General features: G+C 51.9%; 1 protein-coding gene across 1 annotated transcript in view; it reads left to right on the top strand.

Moving 5' to 3' along the window:
* Positions 1-8636, top strand: part of MEIOSIN (meiosis initiator) — a 47630-nt gene extending 38994 nt beyond the window's left edge. The window contains exons 10-12 of the mRNA XM_077463194.1: positions 3398-3543; positions 3646-3735; positions 8341-8636. Coding sequence (XP_077319320.1) covers positions 3398-3543; positions 3646-3735; positions 8341-8527 — 423 coding nt within the window. The 3' untranslated portion in view covers positions 8528-8636. The remainder of the gene's footprint in view (positions 1-3397; positions 3544-3645; positions 3736-8340) is intronic.
* Positions 8637-13884: the final 5248 nt, after the last annotated feature.

The following is a 13884-nucleotide window of genomic DNA, read 5'->3' as shown; positions in this document are numbered from 1 at the left end:
CGCGGTCTCCTCTGGCCCTCCTCAGTCTCCTCTGGCCCTCCTCAGTCTCCTCTGACCCTCTCCAATCTCCTCTGGCCCTCCTCATGGCCCACTACAGTCTCCTCTGACCCTCCCCAATCTCCTCTGGCCCTCCTCAGTCTCCTATGACCCTCCGCAGTCTCCTCTGGCCCTCCGCAGTCTCCTCTGGCCCTCCGCAGTCTCCTCTGGCCCTCCTCTGACCCTCCTCGGTCTCCTCTGACCCTCCTCGGTCTCCTCTGACCCTCTCCAGTCTCCCTCTGACCCTCTTCAGTCTTCTCTGGCCCTCCTCAGTCTCCTCTGACCCTCTTCAGTCTTCTCTGGCATGCCTTAGTTTTTTCTGGACCTCCACAATCTTCTCTGGCCTCCCTCAGTCTTCTCTGCCTCTGTCCAGTCTTCCCTGCTACTCCCCAATCTTCTCTGCCCTTCTTCATTCTTCTCTGTCTCTCTGCCCCTCCTCAGTCTCCTCTGACCCTCCCCATACTTCTCTGACCTTCCTCAGCCTTTTATGCCCCTCCCCTCAATCTCCTCTGCCCCTCCGCAGTTTACTCTGCCCCTCCGCAGTCTTCTCCCGATTCTGAAAATAAAGGTCTCAGCGCTAAGCTCCACCATCCTCTAGTGCTGCACTTCTCATCGCTCCTCCTGACTGCTGCTTTTGTTTTGGATCAAATGACTACCAGTATCATTCAGCCCACTTCCTGTGAGCCCAGGGTTCCCCAGACCCACCCCTTGGCCTTGGGCTTATAGGGGAACCTGAAGTTAGGCTTCAATATAAATCTTACCATTAAGGGTTAATTTTATAGAACACAAAAAAAAAAAAACTAATCTCAAGGTTCAAGAGTACAGAACAGCCCCCAGACCCCATATGAGGTAGATCTCATTTTGGCATTCTGAAACAATATTGTTACACGTTAGAAAATCCATTCCATAGTATTCATGTACTGAAGACTTCGGATATACACTGGGGAAAATAACGATCGTCTCCCCTGAAGATTGTGTACGTTTTGCCCACTTACATAGAAATGAAGGGTCTATAATTGTTATCAGAGGTGTATTTTATATGATGGAGACAGAAGATCAACCAAAAATCCAGAAAACACACGATACAAATGTTATAAATGGAGTAAAATAAGTATTTGATCCCCAACCAACCAACAATAACCCTCCCCCCACAGACTGGCTCCAGTAGGTGCTCATGTGGTACACAGATCAGTCCTGTCAATGTAAGAAGGTTCTCCTAACGACAACTCCTTATGTGTATAGAAGACTCCTGTCCACAGAATCCCTTCCCTCCAATCCCCACCATCATGGGGAAGACCAAAGATCTGTCAGAGGACGTCGGGGAGAAGATTGGAGACCTGCACAAGGCTGGAATGGGCTACAAGACCATCAGCAAGAAGCTTGGTGAGAGGAGACGAGTGCTGGAGAGATTATTCACAAATGGAAGAAATACAAAATTACAATCATTCGCCCTCGATCTGGAGCTCCATGCAAGATTTCCCCTCATGGGGTGAGGATGGTCATGAGAAAAGTGAGGGATCCGCCCAGAACTATACGGGAGGAGCTTGTGAAGGATCTCAAGGCAGTTTGGACCCCAGTCGCCAAACAAATCATTGGTGACACAATACACCACCATGGATTGAAATCCTGCAGTGCCAGCAAGGTCCTCCTCCTCAGGAAGACACATGTACAGGTCCCCCTCCTCAGGAAGACACATGTACAGTTCCCCCTCCTCAGGAAGGCACATGTACAGGTCCCCCTCCTCAGGAAGGCACATGTACAGGTCCTCCTCCTCAGGAAGGCACATGTACAGGTCCTCCTCCTCAGGAAGGCACATGTACAGGTCCTCCTCCTCAGGAAGGCACATGTACAGGTCCTCCTCCTCAGGAAGGCACATGTACAGGTCCCCCTCCTCAGGAAGACACACGTACAGGTCCCCCTCCTCAGGAAGACACACTGACAGGTCCCCCTCCTCAGGAAGACACACGTACAGGTCCCCCTCCTCAGGAAGACACACGTACAGGTCCCCCTCCTCAGGAAGACACACGTACAGGTCCCCCTCCTCAGGAAGACACACGTACAGGTCCTCCTCCTCAGGAAGACACACGTACAGGTCCCCCTCCTCAGAAAGACACATGGACAGGTCCCCCTCCTCAGGAAGACACATGGACAGGTCCCCCTCCTCAGGAAGACACACGTACAGGTCCTCCTCCTCAGGAAGGCACATGTACAGGTCCCCCTCTTCAGGAAGACACATGGACAGGTCCCCCTCCTCAGGAAGACACATGGACAGGTCCCCCTCCTCAGGAAGACACACGTACAGGTCCCCCTCCTCAGGAAGACACACGTACAGGTCCTCCTCCTCAGGAAGACACACGTACAGGTCCTCCTCCTCAGGAAGACACATGTACAGGTCCCCCTCCTCATGAAGACTCATGTACAGGTCCCCCTCCTCAGGAAGACACATGTACAGGTCCCCCTCCTCAGGAAGACACATGTACAGGTCCCCCTCTTCAGGAAGACACATGTACAGGTCCTCCTCCTCAGGAAGACACAAGTACAGGTCCTCCTCCTCAGGAAGACACATGGAAAATACACCTCTGAAACATGAACACCATCCCTACAGTCACACACGGAGGTGGGAACATGATGCTTTGGAGCTGTTTCTCTGCTGAAGGTACAGGCCAACTTTGCCGCATTGAGGGGCCAATCGAAGGGGGGCATGCATCTTGGATGAAAACCTTCTTCCCTCACCATGATGGGTCATGGATGGGTCTTCAAGCATGACAATGACCCAAAGCATAACACCAAGTCAAGAAGAAGCACATTGAGGTCATGGAGTGGCCTAGCCAGTCTCCAGGCCTTCATCCTATAGAAACTTTATGGAGGAGCTGAAACTTCGAGTTGCCAAGAGACAGCCAAGAAACCTTCAGGATTTAGAGAAGATCGGTAGAGAAAAGAGGACCAAAATCCCTCCTGAGATGTTTGAGAACCTGGTGACCAACTACAAGAAACGTCTGACCTCTGTGCTCCACCAACCACTAAGTCATGTTTTGCTTGGGTATCAAATACTTATTTTACTCACTGAACTGCAACTCCATTTGTAACATTTGTATTATGTGGGGGTTTTTTTCTGGATTTTTGGTTGATCTTCTGTCTCTATCATATAAAATACACTTATGATAAAAATGATAGACCCTTCATTTCTTTGTAAGTGGGCAAAACTTACACCATCTGCAGGGGAGACGATCGTTATTTTCACCACTGTATCTAGCAGAGGGTTTCCGGTTCCTAAATCTGTTTAATACTGGGAGGATGAGGCTGATGGGTGTTCCTTATATATTGGAGATACCCCCCCCCCCCCCCATTTCTGTCCTCTCAGGTGAAGCCGCCGACGTCCAGTCACCCCCCGGATGCACAGACTTCTGGGAAGAAGACATCCAGTCCCTCCAGGCTGCAGCCAACGAGGAAGAAGTGTGTAAACGGATTCATCATGTTCTGCAGACTGAACCGTAAAGCCTACCTGAGGTGACATGTAACCCCGGTGGGGTGGGGATGATGAATTGGGGGGGGGGGGGTTGAGGGAAACACCAGACACAGAATATCCTGAATTTTATCCTCCTTGTTCAGGGCGAATCCTGGCAAAGCATCCACTACGGCCACCAGAGATCTTGCAGAATTGTGGAGAAACATGTCTGTGAAGGAGAGGCGTCCATACTGGTAAAGAGGATTCTGGGAGATTATTGATGGGTGGGTCTTTGGGGAGGAGCCGCCTTCTACAGGCGGAGTCAAGTCTCCGTCATTCCCTTCTATGGAAGAATGGAAATATTCTCTTTCTGGGGAAAGGTTAGATAACAGGTGAAGGAGTGGCCTAAATTCCACCAGGGAGGAGCCTCGTTTTGGAGTTGAGGGGTCAGGGCTCATTGGGAACACTAGTTCTGGTGGCAACCAGGGATTCCCTCACTTTGGAAGGATTTTATCTCACTTCCTGTTTTGGTTATGGGACAGGAAGTGAAGGGAAATCTTCAGTCACACTTTAATAGCACATGAAATTTTGAAGTATTTTTGAAGGTCATGTGAATTTTTGGTAAGACTTTAGCCATTGACAAAGTAGAAGATTGGGTTTAGGGTGATCGTATTGATTGACTCACTGTATAGATTGTAGTACAAGATTTGGGAGCATGCCGGCCTCTGCAGACGATAGGAACTGATGGTAAGTGAATATTTAATTCATAATGGTTGGGTGTGATTACGCCACCTGCAGGAGTAAGACACTAAATACAACTTTGAAAGAAACACCCTAGTGGCGGCCCCTGCTGGTGGCTATACCCCATCTGTTCCTCACAGCTCAGCACTTACTATAGTTGTTAGGACCTAGGATTTTTTTCTACCTTCCTTCAAAGATGGACCGATAGAGTGGATTGTTACTGTGCTTTCATCTTGGCCAAGCCCTTACAAAGATTGTGGTTTATTTTCCTTACTTCATGCCTTCTCCAGGGGGCGTCCCGTCTCAATGGAATTCTCAGCTGCTGGGGGATCTTATATCGGATCTGAAACGGCCTTTCTTCCAGAATATCAGGGACCTTCCTCTATTGACTCCTCATGACGTGGTCTCTCTGGTTACTATCACCTGGCATCTCTCCTTAGCAGCTTTTCTCCTGTGTGCGACCTTTTCTGGTGCTGCACTGGGTGACGGTGGGACTTCACCCTCAGTTGTCCTTCTGCTAAAGGTTGTATCAGTTCTTACTTACATGAGGTTGTCCTGAGGAAGGTCGTATCAGTTCTCACTTACATGAGGGTGCCCTGAGGAAGGTCGTATCAGTTCTCACTTACATGAAGTTGTCCTGTGGAAGGTCGTATCAGTTCTCACTTACATGAGTTTGTCCTGAGGAAGGTCGTATCAGTTCTCACTTACATGAGTTTGTCCTGAGGAAGGTCGTATCAGTTCTCACTTACATGAGTTTGTCCTGAGGAAGGTCGTATCAGTTCTCACTTACATGAGGTTGTCCTGAGGAAGGTTGTATCAGTTCTCACTTACACAAGGTTGTCCTGAGGAAGATCGTATCAGTTCTCAATTACATGAGGTTGTCCTGAGGAAGGTCGTATCAGTTCTTGCTTACATGAGGTTGTCCTGAGGAAGGTCATATCAGTTCTCACTTACATGAGGTTGTCCTGAGGAAGGTCGTATCAGTTCTCACTTACATGAGGTTGTCCTGCTGACAGTCATATCAGTTCTCACTTACATGAGGTTGTCCTGAGGAAGGTCGTATCAGTTCTTGCTTACATTAGGTTGTCCTGAGGAAGGTCGTATCAGTTCTCACTTACATGAGGTTGTCCTGAGGAAGGTCGTATCAGTTCTCACTTACATGAGGTTGTCCTGCTGACAGTCATATCAGTTCTCACTTACATGAGGTTGTCCTGAGGAAGGTCGTATCAGTTCTTGCTTACATGAGGTTGTCCTGAGGAAGGTCGTATCAGTTCTCACTTACATGAGTTTGTCCTGAGGAAGGTCGTATCAGTTCTCACTTACATGAGGTTGTCCTGAGGAAGGTTGTATCAGTTCTCACTTACACGAGGTTGTCCTGAGGAAGATCGTATCAGTTCTCACTTACATGAGGTTGTCCTGAGGAAGGTCGTATCAGTTCTCACTTACATGAGTTTGTCCTGAGGAAGGTCGTATCAGTTCTCACTTACATGAGGTTGTCCTGAGGAAGGTCGTATCAGTTCTCACTTACATGAGGTTGTCCTGAGGAAGGTCGTATCAGTTCTCACTTACACGAGGTTGTCCTGAGGAAGATCGTATCAGTTCTTACTTACATGAGGTTGTCCTGAGGAAGGTCGTATCAGTTCTCACTTACATGAGGTTGTCCTGAGGAAGGTCGTATCAGTTCTCACTTACATGAGGTTGTCCTGAGGAAGGTCATATCAGTTCTCACTTACATGAGGTTGTCCTGAGGAAGGTTGTATCAGTTCTCGCTTACATGAGGTTGTCCTGAGGAAGGTCGTATCAGTTCTCGCTTACATGAGGTTGTCCTGAGGAAGGTCGTATCAGTTCTCACTTACATGAGGTTGTCCTGCTGACAGTCATATCAGTTCTCACTTACATGAGGTTGTCCTGAGGAAGGTCGTATCAGTTCTTACTTACATGAGGTTGTCCTGAGGAAGGTCGTATCAGTTCTTACTTACATGAGGTTGTCCTGAGGAAGGTCGTATCAGTTCTTACTTACATGAGGTTGTCCTGAGGAAGGTTGTATCAGTTCTCAATTACATGAGGTTGTCCTGAGGAAGGTCGTATCAGTTCTCACTTACATGAGGTTGTCCTGAGGAAGGTTGTATCAGTTCTCACTTACATGAGGTTGTCCTGAGGAAGGTCGTATCAGTTCTCACATGAGGTTGTCCTGAGGAAGGTCGTATCAGTTCTTACTTACATGAGGTTGTCCTGAGGAAGGTCGTATCAGTTCTCACATGAGGTTGTCCTGAGGAAGATTGTATCAGTTCTCACTTACATGAGGTTGTCCTGAGGAAGGTCGTATCAGTTCTCACATGAGGTTGTCCTGAGGAAGGTCGTATCAGTTCTTACTTACATGAGGTTGTCCTGAGGAAGGTCGTATCAGTTCTCACTTACATGAGGTTGTCCTGAGGAAGGTTGTATCAGTTCTCACTTACATGAGGTTGTCCTGAGGAAGGTCGTATCAGTTCTTACTTACATGAGGTTGTCCTGAGGAAGGTTGTATCAGTTCTCACTTACATGAGGTTGTCCCGAGGAAGGTCGTATCAGTTCTCACATGAGGTTGTCCTGAGGAAGGTTGTATCAGTTCTCACTTACATGAGGTTGTCCTGAGGAAGGTCGTATCAGTTCTCACATGAGGTTGTCCTGAGGAAGGTCGTATCAGTTCTTACTTACATGAGGTTGTCCTGAGGAAGGTCGTATCAGTTCTCACTTACATGAGGTTGTCCTGAGGAAGGTCGTATCAGTTCTCACATGAGGTTGTCCTGAGGAAGGTTGTATCAGTTCTCACTTACATGAGGTTGTCCTGAGGAAGGTCGTATCAGTTCTCACATGAGGTTGTCCTACTGAGGGACGTATCAGTTTTCACTTAAATTAGGTTCTCCTGAGGTAGATCGTATCAGTTCTCACATGAGGTCAGCAGTTGACCTCCTCTGGGTCCCTCCTTCTCGTCTCAGGAAGTAGTGTTTTTTGATGGTTTGGACCACATGGTGTTTGTCTTAGTAGGATGGTTCGCCATGTTCATGGTTTGAATGGTCAGGGTGGAGGTGTCAGGCTGCGGTTTGACCGATCCCCTTGGGGTTGGGAGCGTTCATAAAATTTTCTTCTGCTCTTTTCACCTCTATGCCTTTTCCCCCAAACTCTGCGTAGTGATGGCACGGCCTCGAGAGATGCCAGCTTCTGGTCGTTCATCTTTGCTGCCAGCAGTTTGGCTCTGCGGGGGCGGAGTTTCCTGTGCGTTGGTTTGTTATTTATGGGCCCATCCTTTTCTGGCACTGCTTTGGGATGTCCATTGTGTTCTAAAGACTCCACAGTGTCCTTTAATGAGCAAAAGAGGAATCTTTGTAGTCACCATAAAATCCTTTCCGGGTCGATTGGAGGACACCGTACCGACCACGCCTTCTTTTCCTGTCTCCTAATACTACTGGCTGCTAACTGAGCTATGAGGATCAGATGGGGGTGTGAGGCCACCATCTAGGGACTGCCCCTAGGGAGTTTCTTTCTTTTTACACAGTGCCCTGGTCCTACAAGTGGCGTAATCACACCCGTCCAATATCTTCTAACGGTTCAATGTCCTACAATGGAGGTGAGAATCCCACTTCATACATGAAATGGCCGACAAACGTTATCAAGCCTGTTACCCCCCAAGTCACCAGAGGGGTGATAAAACATGCAGATACAAAGCTGGGGCTGTATTATGTACCCAAGAAAACGTTCACACCCCATTACGCTCTTCTGTAATAATATCCGTATCTCTATAACGTTCATAACGGGAGAAGAGGCCAGTGTGCTTCCACAATCCATACAATCAGCCAATAATGGGATCTCCCTGAAACCGATCTTCTACGTTTTGTATGACCTCACTGACACTCGCAGACAATCTACTGGTGTCCCCTCACACAGGAGCGGCTGGTATCAGCTGGTGAGGGGAAGGAGATAAGAGACGCACATTGGAAACTTTGTTGAAGTTTTTTTTTTATAACTTTATATTCAACATCCCCCAAGTAGTTGCTACAGGTGGAATGTCGTTGGCCGGGGAGTTGACATGATGGAGATCTCTGCTGACCACTCACCCCCCACCCTGTCTTTCTCCACAGTATGAAGGCTCTGCACTACAGTCTGATCAACGACCGTCTGGTGAAGCAGAGAAACGTGAATCTCCTCTCCGGGGAGGTCTCTCCACCCAAACCGCTGTCTGTCCTGATGGCCGAGAAGTCTCTTCCCCTCACCCCTGTGCCCAGATTCTTCCACCAGGATCTAAAGATTCCACTTCCCACTCTGTGAGGTGTAGCTGGCAACGTGCACAGTACAGGTTGTAGATCCCCCCACTCTGGCCTTGGATGTTCTACAAATGTTTTCAGTTAATTGTTTAATAAAAGAAAGCCAGAAAGCTGCCTCCTGACCTCCTTCTTCTCAGCTATTCCTGCATGGTATGAGGTACTCAAGGAGCAAATAGTGCCATTAGGTTGGTGCAACCAACCCAACATGGCCTCACTTTGGAAAGGGTTCAGACCCTCCAACATTGATCCTCTTGAGGAGCCTGCAGACCCTCCAACATTGATCCTCTGGAGGAGCCTGCAGACCCTCTAACATTAATCCTCTGGAGGAGCATGCAGACCCTCCAACATTGATCCTCTGGAGGAGCCTGCAGACCTTCCAACATGGATCCTCTAGGGGAGGCTGCAGACCCTCCAACTTGGATCCTTGGGGGGAACCTGCAGAGCTTCTACAAATGTTTCAGAAAACATAATAGTTTAATAAAAGAAACCCAAAAACTGCCTCCAAACCTCCTCCTTCTCAGCTGTTCCTGTATCGTATGAGGTGTTGAAGGAGCAAATAGTGCCGACAGATTGGTGCAACCAACCCAACATAGCCTCAATGTAGAAAGGCTGCAGACCCTCCAACATGGATCTTCTGAAAGAGCCTGCAGACCCTCCAAAATGGATCTTCTCCAGGAGACTGCAGACCCTCCAACATGGATCTTCTCCAGGAGCCTGCAGACCCTCCAACATGGATCTTCTGAAAGAGCCTGCAGACCCTCCAAAATGGATCTTCTCCAGGAGCCTGCAGACCCTCCAACATGGATCTTCTCCAGGAGCCTGCAGACCCTCCAACATGGATCCTCTGGGGGAGCCTGCAGACCCTCCAACATGGATCCTCTGGGGGAGCCTGCAGACCCTCCAACATGGATCCTCTGGGGGAGCCTGCAGACCCTCCAACATGGATCCTCTGGGGGAGCCTACAGAGTGCCTACAAAGAATATGTAATTGTTTAATAAAAGAAACCCAAAAACTTCCTCAACCACCTCCTTCTCAGCTGTTCTTGTATGGTGCAAGGTGTTGAAGGAGCCAATAGTGCTGTCAGATTGGTGCAACCGACCCAACATGGCCTCAATGTAGAAAGGCTGCAGACCCTCCAACTGCAGAACCTCCAACATGGATCCTCTTGTTGACCCTGCAGACCCTTCAACATGGATCCCTTGGGGGACCGTGCAGAGCCTCAAACATGGATCCTCTGGTTGACCCTGCAGACCCTTCAACATGGATCCCTTGGGGGACCGTGCAGAGCCTCAAACATGGATCCTCTGGAAGAGCCTACAGACCCTCCAAATAAATCTTCTGGGGGAGACTGCAGACTCTCCAACATGGCTCCTCTGAGGGGGGCCTGCAGACCATCCAACATGGATCCTCTTGGGGAGCATGCAGACCCTCCAATATGGATCTTCCCCAGGGAGCCTGCAGACCCTCCAACAGAGCCTCAAACATGGATCTTCTGGGGGACCCTGCAGACCCCCTCCCACAACATGGATCCTCGAGGGGAGCCTACAGAGCTACAAATGTTTTCAGAAAAGTTGTTTAATAAAAAAAACTTCCTCCAAACCACCTCCTTCTCAGTTGTTCCTGTATGGTGTAAGATGTTGAAGGAGCAAATATTACCATCAGATTGGTGCAACCGACCCAACATGGCCTCAATATAGAAAGGCTGCAGACCCTCCAACATGGATCCCCTGCAGACCCTCTAACATGGATCCTCTGGAAGAGACTGCAGACCCTCCAACATGGATCCTCTGCAGACCCTCTAACATGGATCCTCTGAGGGGGCCTGAAAACCCTCCAACATGGATCTTCTAGGGGACCCTGCAGAGCCTCAAATATGGATCCTCTGAGGGAGCCTGCAGAGCTTCTACAAATGGTTTCATAAAAGAAACCCAAAAACTTCCTCAACCACCTCCTTCTCAGCTGTTCCTGTATGGTTCGAGGTGTTGAAAGAGCAAACAGTGCCATCAGATTGGTGCAACCGACCCAACATGGCCTCAATGTAGAAAGGCTGCAGACCCTCCAACATGAATCCTCCGGGGGAGTCTGCAGACCCTCCAACATGGATCCTCCGGGGCAGTCTGCAGACCCTCCAACATGGATCCTCCGGGGGAGACTGCAGACCCTCCAACATGGATCTTCCGGGGGAGACTGCAGACCCTCCAACATGGATCTTCCGGGGGAGACTGCAGACCCTCCAACATGGATCCTCCGGGGGAGACTGCAGACCCTCCAACATGGATCCTCCGGGGGAGACTGCAGACCCTCCAACATGGATCCTCCGGGGGAGACTGCAGACCCTCCAACATGGATCCTCCGGGGGAGTCTGCAGACCCTCCAACATGGATCCTCCGGGGGAGTCTGCAGACCCTCCAACATGGATCCTCCGGGGGAGTCTGCAGACCCTCCAACATGGATCCTCCAGGGGAGTCTGCAGACCCTCCAACATGGATCCTCCGGGGGAGACTGCAGACCCTCCAACATGGATCCTCCGGGGGAGACTGCAGACCCTCCAACATGGATCCTCCGGGGGAGACTGCAGACCCACCAACATGGATCTTCCAGGGGAGACTGCAGACCCTCCAACATGGATCCTCCGGGGGAGACTGCAGACCCACCAACATGGATCTTCCGGGGGAGACTGCAGACCCTCCAACATGGATCCTCCGGGGGAGACTGCAGACCCTCCAACATGGATCCTCCGGGGGAGGCTGCAGACCCTTCAACATGGATCCTCCGGGGGAGACTGCAGACCCTCCAACATGGATCCTCCGGGGGAGGCTGCAGACCCTTCAACATGGATCCTCCGGGGGAGACTGCAGACCCTCCAACATGGATCCTCCGGGGGAGGCTGCAGACCCTCCAACATGGATCCTCCGGGGGAGACTGCAGACCCTCCAACATGGATCCTCCGGGGGAGGCTGCAGACCCTTCAACATGGATCCTCCGGGGGAGACTGCAGACCCTCCAACATGGATCTTCCGGGGGAGACTGCAGACCCTCCAACATGGATCCTCCGGGGGAGACTGCAGACCCTCCAACATGGATCCTCCGGGGGAGACTGCAGACCCTTCAACATGGATCCTCCGGGGGAGTCTGCAGACCCTCCAACATGGATCCTCCGGGGGAGACTGCAGACCCTCCAACATGGATCCTCCGGGGGAGACTGCAGACCCTTCAACATGGATCCTCCGGGGGAGTCTGCAGACCCTCCAACATGGATCCTCCGGGGGAGTCTGCAGAGCCTCCAACATGGATCCTCTGGGGGAGTCTGCAGACCCTCCAACATGGATCCTCTGGGGGAGTCTGCAGACCCTCCAACATGGATCCTCTGGGGGAGACTGCAGACCCTCCAACATGGATCCTCTGGGGGAGACTGCAGACCCTCCAACATGGATCCTCTGGAGGAGACTGCAGACCCTTCAACATGAATCCTCTGGTTGACCCTTCAATGTGGATCTTTTGGGGGAAGTCTGCAGACCCTCCAACATGGATCCTCCGGGGGAGTCTGCAGACCCTCCAACATGGATCCTCCGGGGGAGTCTGCAGACCCTCCAACATGGATCCTCCGGGGGAGTCTGCAGACCCTCCAACATGGATCCTCCGGGGAGTCTGCAGACCCTCCAACATGGATCCTCCGGGGGAGACTGCAGACCCTCCAACATGGATCCTCCGGGGGAGACTGCAGACCCACCAACATGGATCTTCCGGGGGAGTCTGCAGACCCTCCAACATGGATCTTCCGGGGGAGACTGCAGACCCTCCAACATGGATCCTCCGGGGGAGGCTGCAGACCCTCCAACATGGATCTTCCGGGGGAGACTGCAGACCCTTCAACATGGATCTTCCGGGGGAGACTGCAGACCCTCCAACATGGATCTTCCGGGGGAGTCTGCAGAGCCTCCAACATGGATCCTCCAGGGGAGACTGCAGACCCTTCAACATGGATCCTCCGGGGGAGACTGCAGACCCTCCAACATGGATCCTCCGGGGGAGACTGCAGACCCTTCAACATGGATCCTCCGGGGGAGTCTGCAGACCCACCAACATGGATCCTCCGGGGGAGACTGCAGACCCTCCAACATGGATCCTCCGGGGGAGACTGCAGACCCTCCAACATGGATCTTCCGGGGGAGACTGCAGACCCTCCAACATGGATCTTCCGGGGGAGACTGCAGACCCTCCAACATGGATCCTCCGGGGGAGGCTGCAGACCCTCCAACATTGATCTTCCGGGGGAGACTGCAGACCCTCCAACATGGATTCTCCGGGGGAGACTGCAGACCCTCCAACATGGATCCTCCGGGGGAGTCTGCAGAGCCTCCAACATGGATCCTCCGGGGGAGACTGCAGACCCTTCAACATGGATCCTCCGGGGGAGTCTGCAGACCCTCCAACATGGATCCTCCGGGGGAGACTGCAGACCCACCAACATGGATCTTCCGGGGGAGTCTGCAGACCCTCCAACATGGATCTTCCGGGGGAGACTGCAGACCCTCCAACATGGATCTTCCGGGGGAGACTGCAGACCCTCCAACATGGATCCTCCGGGGGAGGCTGCAGACCCTCCAACATGGATCTTCCGGGGGAGACTGCAGACCCTTCAACATGGATCTTCCGGGGGAGTCTGCAGAGCCTCCAACATGGATCCTCCAGGGGAGACTGCAGACCCTTCAACATGGATCCTCCGGGGGAGTCTGCAGACCCTCCAACATGGATCCTCCGGGGGAGTCTGCAGACCCTCCAACATGGATCCTCCGGGGGAGACTGCAGACCCTCCAACATGGATCCTCCGGGGGAGGCTGCAGACCCTCCAACATGGATCCTCCGGGGGAGACTGCAGACCCTCCAACATGGATCCTCCGGGGGAGACTGCAGACCCTCCAACATGGATCCTCCGGGGGAGACTGCAGACCCACCAACATGGATCTTCCGGGGGAGTCTGCAGACCCTCCAACATGGATCCTCCGGGGGAGACTGCAGACCCTCCAACATGGATCCTCCAGGGGAGACTGCAGACCCTTCAACATGGATCCTCCAGGGGAGACTGCAGACCCTTCAACATGGATCTTCCGGGGGAGACTGCAGACCCTCCAACATGGATCCTCCGGGGGAGTCTGCAGAGCCTCCAACATGGATCCTCCAGGGGAGACTGCAGACCCTCCAACATGGATCCTCCGGGGGAGTCTGCAGACCCTCCAACATGGATCCTCCGGGGGAGACTGCAGACCCTTCAACATGGATCCTCCGGGGGAGTCTGCAGACCCTCCAACATGGATCCTCCGGGGGAGTCTGCAGAGCCTCCAACATGGATCCTCCAGGGGA

Source organism: Lithobates pipiens, unplaced genomic scaffold (genome assembly GCF_037356315.1).
Source record: "Lithobates pipiens isolate NorthernLeopardFrog02 unplaced genomic scaffold, aLitPip1_a1.2 Scaffold_3, whole genome shotgun sequence".
NCBI lineage: Eukaryota > Metazoa > Chordata > Amphibia > Anura > Ranidae > Lithobates > Lithobates pipiens.
This window is presented reverse-complemented; position numbering and strand designations above follow the sequence as displayed.